Genomic DNA, 19,513 nt, shown 5'->3' with positions numbered 1-19,513 from the left:
TAACACATCTCGTGAGAGTCTATCCAATCTTTGGTCAATTTGTAGATGATACATTTATACAAAACATGGGTCCACACGACTTTGTTTTCAAGCTTTAGGATAGCAACACTAAAAGAACCACGATATTATTGTAAAGAAATGTAGAAAACTGGAATGTTGTTTATTTTAAATATGTATAGCTGTGATGAATACCCTATGATTCATAGTTGCTTTTAAGCCCTCTGCGAGCGTATATATGGATAATGTTATCCAGAATTTCTTGGACAGTTTGCATAAAATCAATTTGTTTTAGTTATAATATCTTTAATAGCAGATAAGGAAGGACGGGAAGACTTTTCTCCATAAATGAAAATGCCAATCTTCTTGTCAATAGGTATGCATTTCGATGGGTTCACTCATCTTTATCAGACTCTTACACTACATACCTGTAATGTTTTCATGAATCATAATCATAATCACTGTTTTTCGACAAATTTTAAAATTTTCGTAATTACTAATTGTCATAATGGTAGAGTTCAATAATCAATAGCTCTACGTAACCCTTGACGAGCATGAGGGTTGTATGGTGATCAATTTCCACGACGCCCGCTGCCTAATATACAAACTTTTATCAATATTTACGCTCAACTATGTAAAACAGGCAGTTTTAAGAGATACATATGTGTTGCAATATCTAAAACAAAATAAAAAATTGCACATTAACTAAATCATGTAATGATATGACAAATTTCGAAACATCAGCAACTTGATCCTTATCACATACAACGAGTTAAGTACCTTTGCATCGAGATTTTGTTTTAAGAGTTGATTTTTGCAACTGGTTATTTGAAAAATTAACATTTAATTAAATTTTTTTAAATCAAATACTATTCAGGGATAAAGCATGTTTTTCTCGAACAGCGATAATAAATTTCCATAATTACCATGTATGTTTTGAGGAAGATCCTTATGGCGTAATTAAGAATAATATGGAATACGAGTTTTCCATAAATACTTTATTCATAACATTTCATTAGTGTCCAATAGGGGCCATTTCCTTAGCGGTCTCACTTAGCGGCGAAGAGTGCCGACGATTTTTGGAATTTAAGCTACTTAGATTAATCGAGGAGATTCCTCATAGGGAACGTCGTTGCAGGTGGTATATGCATGCTACGCCACACTTTAGTGTCGTTGCAAGAGAATTTTTAGATTAAATTTATCGAAAATGATTAATTGGAAGAGGAGGACCACAACCATGGCTGCTCGACATTTATTCTCTTAATTTCTTTTTATAGAGATATTTTAAATCATTAATATACAATATTCCTATTTAAAATGTTGATGACTCGTCAGAATTGTCGAGTCGGGTCTGACTATACATGAGATACGCTGGGTCCCTTCTAGAGAGTTCGTCAATTAAAGTTTAATAGGCTAGACACCTGTATTAAATTTAATGGCGGTCATTTTGAACAATTATTGTAAAAACACTATTCTAAATTTTCTATTATTGTTGTTTCTTTCCAAAAATATAAGATAATTTTATTTTCATTCACTTTCATATTGAGCCTCAGCAATTTGTACAACATGTAATATCGATTATAAGTTAAACCAACTATTCAATAAATAGCTATCATTGTTCTAGAGGTTTTAAGAACGTTGGTTGCATTTCTATAGTGATAGTGCTTGTGCTCGAAAACAAAGCCGTTAGGGACCCATGTTCATATGAACATGCCGTTTTTTTCCAAATGTATAATTTGTTATATTTTAGGGTTTGCCGAAGTGTTCCATTAAGCTTCCGGCCTGGGACAACCTAACCGGCGCACTGCCTCGGCTACACATCCCAGCCATGCCGGCCGTGCGCACCAAGCGCGGCTGGTGCGGCTGTTTACAGGTAATGTTCATAATAATAATAATAATAATAATAATAATAATAATAGTAATAATAATAATAATAATAATAACGTCACTAACAAAGCACTGCTTCCATCACCCAAACTCTTCTATCAATAGACTATATAAAAAAGAGGGGGTAGAGTTACAAGGAACCTAAAAGGGAGTCACGTAAATAGGCGCCTTACATTAGTTTAACATCTTTTGCACCAAGCAGTCGTATCTATACATTATCAACTGACTTCTTTAAATTGTGCAGAGAACATGGCGCCTATAAAAGAAAATAAAAATTACTACAAAAACCGAGAAACTGAGTGGAAACCAAACGTAACTTTTACAAAGAAGTACTTTAAGTCTTGAAATATTTTCTATGTTGGTAAGTTACCTTTAAATTAAATTACCATTTTGTAAACATGTGTTGATATGCTCCGTAAAGCGCAGTTCCTTGTCCAACACTTGTCCTAAGTTTCTAATTTTGTTGCAAAAGAGTTTCACTTTAGAGTTTATTAATATATTGTTTTTGTACGACCACTCAAGTTTTTCCTTACAATTTTTTGTTTCAAATACTGTGCTGTAACTGTATTTTCCAGATTATAATTAAAAGTGATTGCAGCTTGTTCCGATTCATCTGGGTTAAAAATGAAGAATTGCATATCGTCGCAATAACAGTGATGAATAAGAAAGTAGTAGGGAACTGGGAAACATAGAGGAAATAGAGCGAACGTCTCGGAATTGAGCCTTAACTGAAGAGGCAAGAAGTTTGATGTTATGCTACAGTAACATAGAGCTTGCATTCTACCACATAACATATTGGAAATTAATCCGTTTGCACCTAAGAAATCGAAGAACCCTAAAACAGATAATAACCACTCATGATTCAAAGTATCGAATACCTTGGAATAATCTAAAAGCGCCAAAATTGTTAACTTGTTTTGATCGGTGGCAGAAACGTTTTATCCACAATTTAGTGCGGTAGCACAGCTGTAATCTTATGTAAAACTGGATTGATAAACTGACAATAAACAGTAATTTTTAACATGGTCTTTTATCTAAGTTTCACTAAACTTTTCCAGTACCTTAGAAAGTGTAGGAATAATACTTACTTACAGGCCTTAGTTGGTTTATATTATCCGCAATAGATACCTTTGGTATAGGAGTAACAGTGGCTTGCTTTCAGACTAAAAGCAAACAGACTTGAGAATACACAAGTTTATACAGTCAGGGATAAATAATATAAAAAAGGAAGACATTCATAACAGACAACTCAAGTGTTGATTTATTGATACCATTCCAACCCCAGCGCATCGGTCTTAATTCAAAGAATTTTTCCATGAATTTCATTTTTACAGACAGGAGTAAAAAAAGATGAATTCTAAAAAATTAGGAGGGCTTGGTCTGTTTCAAGATTTGGTACAGATTCCTAATACAGATACAGAATAGACAGATTGACTTTTGATACTGAATTCTTCAGAAAGAATTGAATCTGTTTATTTATTATAAATGTTAGTTTTCTTTACCGAAGTCCTTAAATCCTTAACAGTTTTTGCTTCATGCATAGTGACAAAAGCATTTTTTTTTCACTGTCGAGTTCACCAGATTGCGCATTTACTTGTAAATATTCCAGATAGTTAGGCTTTTTATTTGTTTTTATTTAGATAATTAATTATCGCGATCTTTTACCATGTCTTTCATCATATCAGTTAGCTAAGGAATATACGGTTTATTTATATGAGAGGAGAATAAATGCTTTCATTTTAAAAGTTAATTTTAAAAGTCAATATCGTAAATAATTTGCCAAGGAAAAGATCTCAAATCTTCATTAGATTGATTTATATTAAAACTCTTGAAATCGCGCGAGTTTTTGAAAATTCCTTTTTTTTGCAACCTACGAAATTGGGTCAAGCATTGCATGATTTCATTATCACTAAAGTTTGCCCAGCGAAAACGAAACAGAGCTATTTTCGGTATGAAAAAAATTTTTTTTTTCAAAAATCTCGGACACGTCGATTTTATTTTTGAGGGGGACAACTTTTCCTTACCAAGGCACCCTCATACCAGTAACCCCCTTCGAGGGGGTGGAATCACCCCTATAATCCTAAATAGATAGAGGGGTCGTATGATAGTAATAATGAGTCGTAAAGACTGGGTAATAATTTAAAACTATTTAAATAAATGCTGCTTTATGAAAAAAGTACCAATGATGTTTAGCAAGCTAAATAAATTCTTCAGATACTTGTGTTTGCATTTTATTTGGTATTTTGTTTTTATTTATGATATGCTGATAAGGTGTAATAACAATAATATTATAACAATACTAATAAATTTTTAATCATGTTTTATTAATCCAATAAAAAAATTGTAAGAAAGGGTTTCAGGCATAAAGGTTTATTTAAAGCATTTTTTCCAGAATTTTATTTGGCTTTCATATCCAGAAGAAATCCATCAGTCACTCGGAAGTCACCATTTAAATTTAAAGTGAAAACGCTTTCAACATAAGGTATAACACGATCCCTCTTTCTGTTTAAGATTTAAGGGGTGCTTTCAACCCCTCGTAAAGGATTCCAGGTATTAGGTGGCCTATTAATTAAGTGACCCCTTCGAAAATAGGATTTCCTTGTTCTTTTAAAAATATTATATAAAAAAGAGTCCATAATACCTTTTTCATTTTCGCTGTTTCCGCAATTTTGACAAGCTGTTTTATCCAGAGAAATAATGTTAGCCACTTCAAATTTGGCAGTTATATTCAGAATTAAAAGACCTTTAAAATAAGGTATCACACGATCCCTCTTTTTATTTAAGATTTTAGGGGTGATCCCACCCCCTCGAAGAGGGTTACTGGTATGAGGGTGCCTTGGTAAGGAAAAGTTGTCCCCCTCGAAAATAAAATCGACGTGTTCGAGATTTTTGTAAAAAAAAATTTTTTTCATACCAAAAATAGCTGTTTCGTTTTCGCTGGGACACCCTGTATGTAAGACAATTATATAGTCTATAAGTTTCTTTGACGTTTTTGTTTTTCTGGTTGGCTCCTTCATAAGTTTAAGTATTAAACTCAAACTTTAAAAAATGTCAATGGCCATTTTGGTGTTACTGTTTTCAATAATAAACTAGTCAATATTAAAGTCATTGTTTTTCATTACGTGTGGGCAATAATGAAGAGGCAATAATGGCATGGTGCACGGAACTTCTGCAAAGCTAGATAAACTATACAGAATAATAAGAGTTAGCTTTACAAAGAATAGAAAACATCATCATAAGGCATGCAAAGAGAAGTTCTTTTTAGGCTGCATACTTCATCAGGCACCGAGCAATTAATAATCTTAACGGGAACCTCACACCACTGAATCTACATGCGACATCAGATACTCCATATCAATACTAATGGAGCAGTGGAAGGAAAAAGTGTTACACGGTGGTAACTTCAACTTACTTGACAATACTAACCTTAATTACAATGCCTCCATAGGACGGCCTAATCACAGTAACATATTTCTAGAAACTAAAGGATTCCTATACTACTCACCACAACAATAGCGATAATTATTCATACCCACCAATGGTCCACAAATTAAAACTAACCCCGAGATAGAAAATGAAAGATATCTTCTGCAGTGGGATACAGACATCCAAACAGGCAGTTCAGATTTAATATTATCATGCTAAATAAGATCGAAAAAGAAATATTCCTAATAGACATTGCAGTCCAAGCACCTGACAACACACATAAAAACACAGGCGGAAAAATAGAGAAATTAGACTAATAATTGTGTTTTTTATTTATAAAATTAAAATTACAATAAAAGCTAGTCTACATGAATAGGGAAAATAAACGAAATATACAAAAGCCATCAAAACTGATAACTTGGTAGTGCAAGTAATATTTTTATTTTATAAAATTCCTTGTTACTACAAACCAGTAGTACACAAACAAAACCAATTTGCAAATTTTTTAATACAGTGATGCCAAAGTGTAAGTATTTTTGGGCAACAATTTTTCTAAAAAAGCATTACTTAATACGTCTAACAGTAAAACTTGTAATTCACATAGGATGATTACTACTGACTTGCATCTAACAATGGTTGATGTCCAATGGTGACCTATATCGCTTGATGCGGATTCAGTTATAAATTCCATTAATAAACTGCCGAAATCACTTATATTCCAAAAAGTTTATATAAAATAAGAAGAAAGCATGTAAGTCCACATGAAGCCGATCGAACAAAAAGAAGACAGATCATGTGGGTGGAAAATAACATATTTTTCTTCTTTGTTTCATTGATCATTATCTTAACGTTTAAACGACGATTTTATTTACTATTACTTTCTCCTCGCCGACTGCTTACTACTTTTACCTCATGCTACACATACATATACACCAACAGGTGATTTGCATAGAACATAAACCTTAAAAACTTATTTACTTACACACTGTGGAGAAACATGAACTTCGCCTCGCCTCAGATTTCTAATAATTTTTTTTGTTCTAACGTCGAAATTTCCTTTTAACTATTTCATTAATCAAATTGCTACTTAATTATGGTAAAAAGTGTTTTATATATTTATTTATGCTTAATACAAGGGTAAATAAATAAATATGCAAATATTTAACACGCAGGTGTAACATTTTGTAAATTAATCTGCTGTCAAACTACCAAAATGAAGATGTATCGCTTTTAGGTGTGCAAAAAATCAATAATGACGCGACAAGCTTATAATGTTCTGTCGACATGTGCAAATTAATTTTTTATAACGTTTCACGAATTCAATCTACGCAATATTAATTTATTACTTTCAGAGAAGAAGAGATGAGACATTATGTTCTAATAAGGAAAGTAAATTAGTTAATCGCACCGGGATCAAATCTAATTTAGAGAATAATGACGGATTATAATAATGGAGATGTTTCAAAAAATTCGTTGTCCTCGGGTCATTAAATATCTTTTATCGTTAATGATGAAGTTTTAAAATTTCACTAGTGAATCACTGCGAAAGAATGCGGCAAGAAATCAATAAAACAATAAAGTTACGTTACGTAATGGAGAATTTTTCTCATAATTTCCTTTTAATCTATTTTTATATGTTAATACTCGCCCAACACAGCAAGGAAATATAAGAAACAAGACCTTGATCGGTTCGTGAAATATTTAGTTCATGAGCCTATTGTCTTCTTCAGCTAAGCGTTGTTAACATTTACGTTTCAAGGATGTGCTCACTATTCATGCAGGTTGGGCACCAGACAACAAATTGCCAACAGTTATATTTCCTACAACCAATATTGTTATCGAAATTCCGTTTAAAAACATTTTTTTAATTTAAATATTATACAGGGTTTTCTTAATAATGCTACAAAATCCAGAGAGGTGATGAAATTAGGCAAAACTTTTCTACGCTTAAGTACAGAATGGTACAGTAAAAGACTAATAATTTTTTTCAATACATTTTATACCTCTGGTGTTATTTTTTCGAAAAAATGGTACGCAGTTTTTATAAATCCAGAGTTTTTTTCCTATATGCAATTTGACTTTTTACACTTGTCACTGGTGTTAATGCGGCCTTTTGACTATACTATTTTTATAAAATAAAATGATACGTCACTGGATATTCTAAATTTACTGTGTTTTTTGGTACTGATACAATATGACAGTTTTGATTTAAAACTAAGTTTTATGGCTGATACGACCGACAGTCTAAAATGACTTTAGCAATTACTTAACCGACATTTAATTTGCCCAATGCATTTTGGATAATGGTTAGCCATTACTAAATCCTCTCTAAAAACTCCGATTGACCTTAGAGATGTTTTACGAACATTGACGATCTCATTTTGGTTTTGATGCATTCATAAAAATCTTTTATTGGCCTCTGATAATCAATCAACCTTAATAATTTTAGAGAACGTTGCAGTCTAAATTGAATTAAATTAGATCAATGATTGTACCCAGGATGTATAAAATAAGAGGTAAATCTTGTTGATGTTTAGCTTAGTTTTCCAGATTATTGCCAATACATCATAGGGAGTAAACAGCTGTGATGTTGCTAATTAGTGTCTTTTTAAAGGATAGGTGAAGATCTTTAAGCAGAAAGTAGGAAACACTAAATGTTTTAAAGGTTTATTATGGAAGCGATATAGTAAATATAAGATAGATCTTGTAATAATTGTCTAATAAATATAACTAATAAAATCTATTTGTTATTGCCAATTTTTTTCAAAAACTTAAAAAAAAATATTGGGTGCATTCTTACTCTTTTATATGTGTATATGAATTTAAGAAAAATCTGTATAAGTCTATCAATATGTATATGTAAACCATCAATTATACACCTCCATCAAAACAAATCAAAATTTATTCCAAAAGCCATTAATAATAAAGAAACGATTGCCTAAATACCGGCGGGTATTACCGAACTGTTCCTTTAAATAAAAAAAAACTTTTTAAATAATAATAGGTGATCCGGATGTGGCTACTTGTTCACTTTCGTTTTTAATTTCGCTTGTTGTTAGCACATGAAATAATAATGATTATGTATTACTTTATATGTTTGCGTGCTTGCATATGATAAAATAATATTCAAACCACTGTCTCTTTGTAATTAAATATTGGTTTTAAGGTTTTGTGTTATATGTTAATATCGGAAATTATGTAAGAAATTGGTGGCTTTTTTATGGTCTTTCCCTGAAAATATTCGGCTTTATTTGTATTTAAGGTATGGCTAGTATTGAGTACGTTTCCTTTTAAGGCGGTGTTAATTAAACCGATTTAAATTTGTTTCGTTAATATATCCTCATGTTAATTTAGTAGTTTGAAAATTAACTTTATTATAAACTCTATGTCGGTATTGCTAGCCAAAACATTTTGACTATATAAGACAAGTATCTAATTATATTATTCTAGTTAAAATACCCAGAATTATGCCTGAATATAACAATTTTTTTAGCTTCCTGCCTCTTAACTGCATTTTGTTTTTTAATTAGTACTAAAAGTAAAAATGCATTTTTCTTACATGACTTAGCTGAGGTCATACAAAAATTATCATTTGACTTCAATTTTTATGACACTCAAGTGTGATATAGGTTATCATGGTTACATGAATTACTTGTTCAATCTCATATTTTTTTATTGCATATTTCCGCTCCTAATATTTAATAAATATTATTTTCTTATGATTACTTGTTATCTGTAATTCCTGAACATATTGATTTTATTTATTGCTTTATCTTATTAGCATTTTATCTTTATATTATTACTTCCAAATATAGTTTTATGTTATCCAATAGTACATACATTAAACACCAAGATAATAATGGCAATATTTGTCTTTTTAACAAAATAAAAAAAATATACGACGCAGAGCTATTAGAATCAAGATAAAAACTCGAAAAATTATTCCTCATATCAAAATCATAAATACCAACCTAAATTTGATGACCTACACATTATTTACAAATAAGAAAAAAATTATATAATTTTAAATGCTCAACGGCACTATCAAATTACGCTAATAAGTTGGACGATCCATAAAAAATTAAATAATTTATTAAAATTATAGTATTTGTAGACTATTTGTTAAAATCAAAAATTTAAACACATAAAAATATAATTTGAAATACACAAATCCATACAACAAAAACCCCTCAATGCTGTAAAAAGCTTTTTGCAGGGGCACGTTTTTATGGCATTGTTATGACTTGGTATTGCCAAGGTCTTCACATATTTGGGTACCTTATAGTAAAAGAATAGACAGTAATAGTTTATGGACAAATTACTCCTCTGCTATCTCAAGCTCGGCAAAAGTTCTTTTAGCACCCTCACGGTACCCCAATCCTGCAACAATCCAAAAAACCCACTTCTGGAAAGTGGAAAGATGAGTCGACTAGCTGGAATACCCCCCTGCAATAATTACATACATAGTTATTACCTGGTAGATAGCATTGAAAGCTTGGATTAAATCAGAAAAAAAAAGAACCCGGACCAGGTTATATAAAAGAAAAATGTTTTGTATATATATTTATCAAAATACAGTACAGGTTCCAGGCACACTCCTAAGAACTTTGTCGCTAATCGGAATAACTCTTAGTCTAAAAATCTGTGAAATGTTTTATTTTGGTTTAGGAACAACCTTTTACTCATGATACCGCCAATTTCTTAAGGGGATAACCCTGTCTTACCAGGGTAGTGTGATCAGCAAACAGCCACAGATGAGATGCAAAAGAGACATATTTAACATCATAATGTAAATCAAAAACAAGAAAGGCCCCAATACAAACCACTATCCGCACCACCAATATCTGAATATTCACATGTATTGTCTGCAGTCTGCGGCTCGTGAAGCAGCTCTGCATCAGATTCAAGCTAACTTTATTTACACCATAGAATGCTAATCTGTCTTTAGATAAAATGGATAAGTGTCTTATCAAGATACTTCTATTTTGAAGTATCTTGAAGTTTTGCTAAAGAATAAATAAGCTGATTTTTTAGCTTCTTATTAATGTTCACATGATATCGTATATGTCTCTGCTTGGTTTATTTTCTAGAAAATCTATAGCATCCACCAACTGTATCCGAATTACTTCTTGAAAGCTGAATTTAAGACCATCCGGAGTATTCTGCCTCAGAAACTGCTTATGATTTCTCATCACCATAGGCAAATCTGCCAGAATCTGGATAGCTATCTGGGCAAAGAAGATATTCAATTGACTGGCATTAACAATTTTATTGTTACTGGAGTTTCAAAAATAATCTACGAAGTTTCACGAAGAGACCGCGTTATTTAAATTTAAAATATACTTAGTGAAAACTACCATTAATAATCACAAAATTTTTTCTTCGAAATTTGTAGTTGTAATTAATATTGTTTTTTGAATTATTTCAATTTTGTCTGTAGGCCTTTAGTTGAGCTCTTATTATAGAGTTCGTACAAATAGCGTTGGCTCTCTTTCATATTTTTACACTTTTCATCAAACCAGTTGGCACGAGCAGAATTTCCATCACGCTTCTTAACTACCGCAAAAAGCAATTTGTGATTGCAATACCCTGACAAGACAAGCTCCACATTCTACCCCTCACTACAAAATAATAAAGTTAAATTACAATATTCCAAGGTTTGAAAGGGCTTTGCCATATCAATTCTTGTAATTGGTTAATGCACAAGATATTTAGTTGATCTCTCTACTCTTGATATCAAGAAATTAATATCAATAGCACAATGAACGGACAAGAAAGATAAAACATTAGTTGCATATTCAAATACCCTAGCGCTATAGGGCAGTGCCGGGATAGCAGGGCATACATTTATCTCGAAACTGGTGGAGAAGAAAATGCCAATTCTGCTGCCTCTTAATGCAAAGCTAGAGGACACTGTATGGCTGGAAGGTTCTCCTAAAGTCGATAAAGCAAGTAGCCTAGAATAGCCCAACGCAAAGGCTCGATTTCAAGAGGAATTACACATATGGTACATAGACTGTTCAAGAATAGCCCCCACAGAAGTATCAGGAGCTAAAGTGTATCGTAGCGCCACCAATCGAGAACAACTTTGTTTTCGCTCGGAAGATATTCAACAGTCTTTTAAGCAGAGGTCTTCCCAATTCTGGAGCTGCTACAAGGGAAGAATTTAAAGAGGGCTCGTAAATGGAAATAATCATTAACGTCGACAGCCATCCATTATAAGCCATCTAAGCACCCAGGACTAGTTCCAAACTGATCCAAGAGTGCAGGGATGCGCTCAACACATTGGGTAGGTGGAAGAATCTGACTGTGTTGGGTTCAGGGACAAAGGAAAGTGGAGGGCAATGAGCGGGCAAACGAATTTACTAGTTTTCAATAATCTTTTCCACCAATTAGCCATGCGCTATGAGCCCTATCTTAGACTTAGTAAGAGACGAACTTCCCATCTCCTGGATAACTGGGCACAGTAGAAGACTAACGAAAATTGGAGTCGGGACAGCGGTTGCCGATATATTGAAAGAGCTGCTATTAAATCTAAGTAAGGCTAGGATAGCGTGGCTGCTGTTATTGTACTCAACTGATATTTGCGTATGGGAAATTGAGAATGGGAAGAATGGAAGTCGTTTTGGCGTTTGAAAAAATTATAATAGAAATACCAAGAAAATCAAAAATAATTAACTTAAAACATAGACATTATTATTTTGTATCATATAACAACAGTTTTACTAATGCAGATTATTAGGTAAAATAATTTAGGTAATTGTCCAGAATATTAGCAACACTGCTTCCTTTTGTTGATGATTAGCCATTTTGGTCGTTGGATAAATACTTATTCCATTTATCTTTTACATAAAATTAATAATTTTATCAGTATGACTTATTTTGCTGTGGCACTATACGGTGTACTGTTGAATTTTAAAGATCGATTCCCCAACCTGTAGATTCATATTTATATTCTTATTTTATTCCAGATTATTGCAAAAGAATATTGTTATTTTTATGTATTTGAGTGAATTACATAAAAAAATGCAATTTCCAAGAGATCCATACAGTAGTAAGTAAATAAAATGGTGATCTATAAAAAAGCCGAAATGCTCATTTTCATAGCGCTATTTTAGTTTAAGATATCATAAAGAGTGGTAATAAAATCGTGGTTTTTTATTATATATCTGCAAACTACAATTCTCTAATAGTATATATGGTGACCGATTCCCCAGCCTATATAGCGACCAAATTAATGAAGCATGCGTTCTCGAAAATTATTAGAGATAGAAAAACGGTTAAATGGAAAAGGGTTTAACCATTTTTATTTTCAAATAAATATCATTTATTTAAAATTTTACTTTTTATAATTTTTGAAATAATTTGAAAAAGCTAAAATATATATATTTCTTAAAAATAATAAAATGTCAAAATGTTAAATGAGCTAAAGCTGAAAACAGAATTGACATAAGTTTTTTAAATATATTTATATACAATTTCCTATACATTACAAAGAGAGTGTTAAACGTTGTAAACTAAATGCTAAAAATTAATTTTCTTACTAAAGCCGCAAAAAATGAAAAAACGCATGAACGACTACATTAAATCTAAATTTTTCAATGAATGAAAACAAATAGCCATGACTGTAAAGAACCGTAATATATACGAGTTCTTTTGGGACCAGCAAACGCCCCGACTGTTTTCACTTTTACTTCTTATTAATGAGATCCGATAAAAAAGACATTCCAATAATTTGTCGAAATTTTATAACATGGTATAATCCTTGTTATGGTCATACGTGCATTTTTGTGGTAATTAAGACACGACCGACGGATTTTGTAATTAAAAAAAATAGTTTTGATAAAGATTAGAAATCCTTTAGTTAAAAGGGTCTAAATTTAATCAGTTTTTTAAATATGTTTACTCTTATATTTTAGGATGACGAACCCCCCGAGATAACATACTGCGTAGTAGAAACCACTGGCACCTTAAGCTTACAAGCAATAACCCCCACCCAACCGATGCCTTGCCAAGAAGAGCTAGATGCCAAATTTGCTGAACTAGTGGTAAGTCACTCATTCTTAATCCCATCCACCAATATGATTAACGAGTTATTTAAAAAAAAATTATGGTTTTAACATTACATTAGTTGATAAATGCACAGATTAAATCGGGTTATTTTTAAAACTTTCCGCCCAGTTGTTGTTGTGCAACAGTTTAGTGTGTTATCTGATGGTGAACTTGATTGCGACCGACTTGACGCCAGAAAAACAAGAAAAAAAGTTCAGCTGTAAACAGACCAAGAAACATATCAACAAAAAGAATCCTCGTTTCGACTGTAACTTTCACGCTGCCAGTTGAGATCACTCGATGATCGCTCCAAATGTAATGCATCATGTAGTTGACAGGGTTTTAAGTCAGAATTGATCAATTATTGTCTGGAATGGAGTTTTGGTGGTGATACGTTATTTTAATGTTTTCTAGTTAACGTTTAGGAAATACTGTATTATATTATCTAATTGTTTAAAATAGGCAGGGCCGTAGTTAGGCTTTAGTGATGGGTTAAGGGGCGCCGCAGGCGAAGAAAAGCCTGCTAAACATTCCACGAACTAAGGAGAACCACTTGGATAAGAAAAAACAAAATTTTCCGGGAGCCTTGACTAAAATATAATTTTTTGAATTACTTTTAGAGCTGCTATCAAAGTCACAAAATTATAATTTCTTAACAAGAAAAACTGCTGCCTGATTATATGCGGAGATAGGAGAAAAGAGTAGTGCTAAATTTTTTTGAAGAAAATTTTTCTAAGCACCGACATTATCGGTAAGCCGTTAAGTCATTCGTTCATTTATTGAATTTCTTAGCCACGATTTACGATATCTTAAGGGTGAAAAAGAACTTTTTGGTGTCGCAGTAGAACAAGGTAAGATAGATAAAATTTGCAACAGATCTTAAGTAATTGGGATTAAAAAAACCTGGACTGTGTTTAGAAAGCTGTTTCTAGTCATTTTTGGCAGATTAGATATGTTATTACTATTCTTAAAGTTTAGACATAAATCTCTGGCGAAGATAAAGCAAATTCTTTATCATACAAATCACAAATTTCTTTAAACATCTTTAATTGCCAAACATTTCGCAGGTATAAGAAACTGTAATTCACCAATTAATTTTTAATGTTCTGAAAAGCGGTGTTTTAATTAAAATACTACGTGGTCAATAAATAAAATGTACACATTTCTAAGGCTGTATGGCTTAGCGTCCAAGAACATTGAAAGACTAGAATTAGTAAACAACAAATTTCTTTGAGTTCAACAGATGCTTAGGAGCAAGGAGGGTGTTTTGTTTACAAACATATTCACCGATTCTATGTTGTCAAGTTTACACACATTTTCAAAAGAGGAAATTTCTAGCTATATATTAACACATATAATAATGTTCATTTAACTTAATTGTGTCAGATTTTTGATAAAAAGTGGCAAAAGATAAATCTTATTCTAGGTGCAAAAATAACATCTTTAAAGCAAAAATTAAAAAGTTTAACATTATTATTCCTAAAATCGCACAATACAAGCAAAAATTTGCACACGACAAGCAAAAGCTGATGTCGTCTTGCGAAATGTCATCTTGTCAAACGCCTTTGTGTTTACAATCGGTATTTGTGAGGTTCGGTGTTTTCTCTTTAATTTTTAGTTAAAAATTAAAGAGAATAAAAAAAATAAAAATTTATTAACAAATTATCATAATTCTAAAATATAAAATTTCCATAAAAATGCTTTTTATTATAAATACGTTCATAAAAAGGTATTGAGTTTATAAATGGTTATATTGTTTATAATTTAAAGTATAATATATTATTAATAAATATTAATCATGTTAATATTTTTTGTCGACGTCACTGGTAAAGATTCCTAGTATCGGTCGAATCAGTAATGTGATTAAGCGGCGTTGCAATGTTGTTGCCTTTTTCTCTAATATACGTTGTCTCCAATTATTTAACTTTGAATATTGACTTTTTTATAGAGTATCTTATCATATCATATTTTATTAAAAAATATGCTTCATGTTTTATTAAAAAGAAACAGTAGTATTGTTCTGTGCCTGTTAAAATAACTGACAAATTTGTATGACAATATAAAGAGTTTTTTTGCCACTTCTACACAAGCATTTGGCATCATTGCATCAGAGATGTTGCAAGCAACCTACCCATAGTTCCACGGCAATGCTAATTCTAGCTTTTCAATGTTGTAGGCTTAGCGTTTTGGGCTCGAACATTTCCACGTTAAGTTTGATAACGTGCAGGATTTTTTATTTTACCTCTTATATTCGAGACTATTTTTCTACTTTTTGACAAATAACATGCTCAATGCATGCCACAAATTCTAAATTAATTGACTGACAGCTTTTTGTTAAATTGGAAGTGTAACTAAATCATTTGTTTAAGGTTAAAATAGAGACAATGAATTCTGAATTTTTAATGGTAAAAGCTAGTTGTAAAGCCTTATCAAGAATGTCTTTATTAGATTTTTCTTTTACCGTTTAAAATACTTCAACCATGTCAAAGTCTAAGTCAAAAAAGTTCATAATGACGAAATTCAAAAAGTTCAAAGCGGATTTGACAGTTTTTATACAGTTTCTAATTATAGGTATTTTACATATATGTGCAATCACGTTTAAGGTATGAGCAATATATAAATTTGGTTCGCGGATTCTTGTTAGAAATAAAGGCTCTTACACCTTTATATTGACCACTCATAATGGCAACATTATCATATCCTTTAACTACAAGACAATCTAAATCTAAATCAAACATTCTAAATGTCGAGAAGCTGGTGTTGGTTAGGCCTAAAGCTGTTATATCACTAACTTCAAGAAAGCAAAAAAAATCTTCCTTAACTCTAACTAGTTCAAGTTTACTTACTTATAGTTGTTTTTTTAGATATATCTGCAGTAGGTGTCGTCAAGCAGTATTTTTTATATTGACTTTGAGCACATTTAGTTTAGGTTGTTCCAATTTGGAACAACCTCTATAATTTTATAAAAACTATATAAGACAGTCACAAAGACCATGCCAGATCTGGAACTCGAACACAGAGCCACACGACTGCTAGGCAGGCATATACCCCTATAGCCGGCTAGAAAAAAAATCTTGTATTTCTTACTTGCTAAACGATATTTTCCACTTAAAACTTTGATATTGCAGATGACCTGAAAGCTGAAAATCACCCCCTTTGGCTGTAAACCTTAACAGAGCCGTGGAAAGATCTAGCGTAACAGGACCAGCGTCATTTATACTTTTTAAGGGCCATTACAATAGACTTAAAATTTTCACCATTTTCTTTTGCTTGGTTTTCTGGCCCTGAATCCCACAACCTGGTAACATCTGGGGTTATCTCTTATACCTCTCATTATCGTTTTTGCCGTCAATATGGCATTTACATGGAAATCTTTTTTTTGGTGTGACTCAAAGTTCTCCTTAGCTTTTTCCTAGTTAGTAAAATATTTTACTAATTAGAATACTAGATTATGCTACCAATGCGTTGACTAAATAAAACGCAAACTTTACATAGAGTTCCTTGCACTTTTTCAGAGTATGCCAACGAGCAATAAAGTTTTAACCATTTTGTCTGATGTAATAGGTGTTTTTCTTTAATAAAGTAACGGCAAAACCTTCAGATGAAGCTCAGCAATTTTCTAATTTTAAAGTATTATTTAAGAGCACTTGACCTATGAAATTTCCAATATCAGTAATAGAATTAAATTCGCTCATCTCTGCCGATTCAATGTGAACCCATTCTTTGACATTCTAAGTTTAGTTAGTTATTCTTTGTTTAAAAGTTTAGTATGAAAATGATTTTTACAAAATAATATTGCTATTTATTTAGGAGGATTTATTTTTACGTTAAGTTCAGTCTCATCCGCAGAAAAATGGTTTTACAGTGTACATTTTTTTGTCAATTGCGAGGTGTAAATAGTGGTCTCAAAATGCTACTTTAAAAGGCACTCCATTAACAACAAGGGCCTAAGAAAATTTTTTATTTATTTCTATTTACCGTTTGTCAACGTTTCGATAAGAAAAAATTTAATCAATGATCCAACCAGTGCAAAATCACCAAATCCTATAAACTGCAACAGAGGTAATATAAATTTTATAGTTTACCATGTCAAATGCCTTTATGGAATTAAAAAGGATCAACATCGTAGCTTGGTTATTATTAAGGGCTTTAAATATATCATTCGTAACATAAGATAATGCGCTCACACAATCATGATATTTTAGGAAAACGCACTAATATTTGTGGTTTAATTTGTTGAGCAAGATATTTATTTTCAATGCAATTATAGATGATACGAGTTAATATGAGTTAGGTAGCATAGCAAAATAAAAGCTTTATTTTAATTATCAGTTCGAAATCTTTGCTCTTTATAGTTTTTATAATATCAATTAATATATCTTGAGTTACGAGCTTAAATTCAAATTTATTTATTGTAGTTTATGTTTTTGAACATATTCTATAAATTATTAATTAGGTTTATTTTTGTTTTTATTTATATTTGTAAAACAACTCTAAAGTTCATCCACGTTTTGCAAAGAGTTGAATTTTTTCTTTTTGGAAAATAATAATTTTTGTAAGTTCTTTCCATGCGCCTTTATTACTGCATTTTTCAAATTTATATGTTAAATAGTTTTTTTCCTGCTCAAATAGCACAGCTTATTTAACGCTTTATTTGGTAACAATATAATTTTTCTAATATTAGGGGTTAACCGTGGACTATATGGAATATTTCTATATTTTTTAATTGAGCATGAGTTAATAACCGCGAGCAATAATTGATGAAAGAAACAAAGTTTGCTGTCCATATCTGTCCTGTTGTTGTACATTAGATGCCAAGGAATGAATACTATACTTGACATTATATAATGCTAATACCTGTAATATAATATTATACCTGTCAAATATTTCAACATCTCTGACATAACAACTCTCCATTGAGATGTTTGAAAACACTAAATCAATTACTGCTATTGAAATATTTAAGATTCTAGTGAGCTCAGTAATAGGCTTCTGCAAGCCCTAAACATTAGTGATTTTTCACAAAGGTGATTTTGAATTAAATATAAAAAAATTATATTAAAATCTCCTAAGAAAAAAAATGAAATATATATTGCTATAAAATAGTAACTGACAGTAAAATAAATTTTTGTACAACCAACCAAACTGACCTTATTTATTTAGCTAAAGAGATATAACGATGTTAAATGAAGTAAGATTGATGAATAATTGCATTTTTTAATAAATTTTTTCTAAATATTTTGGTGTAAGAAAAATTCACCATTCATCCTTAATCCAATCAAACCTATTTAATTTTTTAGTAGTATTTTTTTAAATAAATAAATACATAGTAAAAGATTGAATGATAAATCCCTACTGGCGCCTGCACATTTTGTCAATAACTTTCTTTTTGACCTTATAAACTGTAAAATTTTAGCAACTTCTTTTATCCTAAACCACTTCATTTCTTGTATAAATCTATAATAGTACCCTCACAGTAACATACGAAGGGTTAATGACTTTTAGTGTCAGAAACTGGCTTAAACAATGAGAAAAATCCTCATAACCGTAACAAATAGTACTTATTGCAACCGCATTATGCAACCCAATTGTAATAATTATTGGCAAGCAACCGATGGTAACACAGGCTTGATAACCATTCGACAGAAAAAAAATTGTTAGATTATCTTCTTATTTTTGTTGCTTCCTTTAAGAAGAACAAAGAGATTCTCCGGGTGTTCTTGATCCTATAGCGATCGTTTATTTTGATTTAGCGGCCCATTAGAAATAGTTTTCGCTAATAGCGCCTTTCATTTATTGATTAGATCGCGCGTTACCTGTTGTTTGATTTATAGAATCGCACAGTTAATTTTAGAAAAGTCATTGTGCACCGGAAATAACTATAGCAGTTATTGTTCACATAAATTTTATTTATCGGTATTTTGGAATCACATACGTGCCTTAAATGAAACGAGATTAAATTGCTTTGTTTCAGTTGGTTTCACGACTTTTATCAAGTTTATTATAGATAATAAATTTTTCAATAACTTTTTTCTATATCACCATTTTATTTCTTAATTCTTGTCCTGATTTCCTCTAGGTCATTAAATACATTATCATATACTCACTCCTTATCACACCTATAAGATGATAATATAAGTATGGAAATTAA

At 31.3% G+C, this 19,513-nt stretch overlaps 1 protein-coding gene across 1 annotated transcript in view; it reads left to right on the top strand.

Annotated features, from left to right (window-relative positions):
- LOC126737467 (disheveled-associated activator of morphogenesis 1) overlaps positions 1-19,513 on the top strand; it is a 52,866-nt gene that overhangs the window by 19,144 nt on the left and 14,209 nt on the right. The window contains 2 exon segments of the mRNA XM_050442378.1: positions 1,748-1,870; positions 13,230-13,358. Coding sequence (XP_050298335.1) covers positions 1,748-1,870; positions 13,230-13,358 — 252 coding nt within the window.

The sequence above is a fragment of the Anthonomus grandis genome, chromosome 6 (genome assembly GCF_022605725.1).
Source record: "Anthonomus grandis grandis chromosome 6, icAntGran1.3, whole genome shotgun sequence".
NCBI classification, from domain to species: domain Eukaryota; kingdom Metazoa; phylum Arthropoda; class Insecta; order Coleoptera; family Curculionidae; genus Anthonomus; species Anthonomus grandis.
This window is presented reverse-complemented; position numbering and strand designations above follow the sequence as displayed.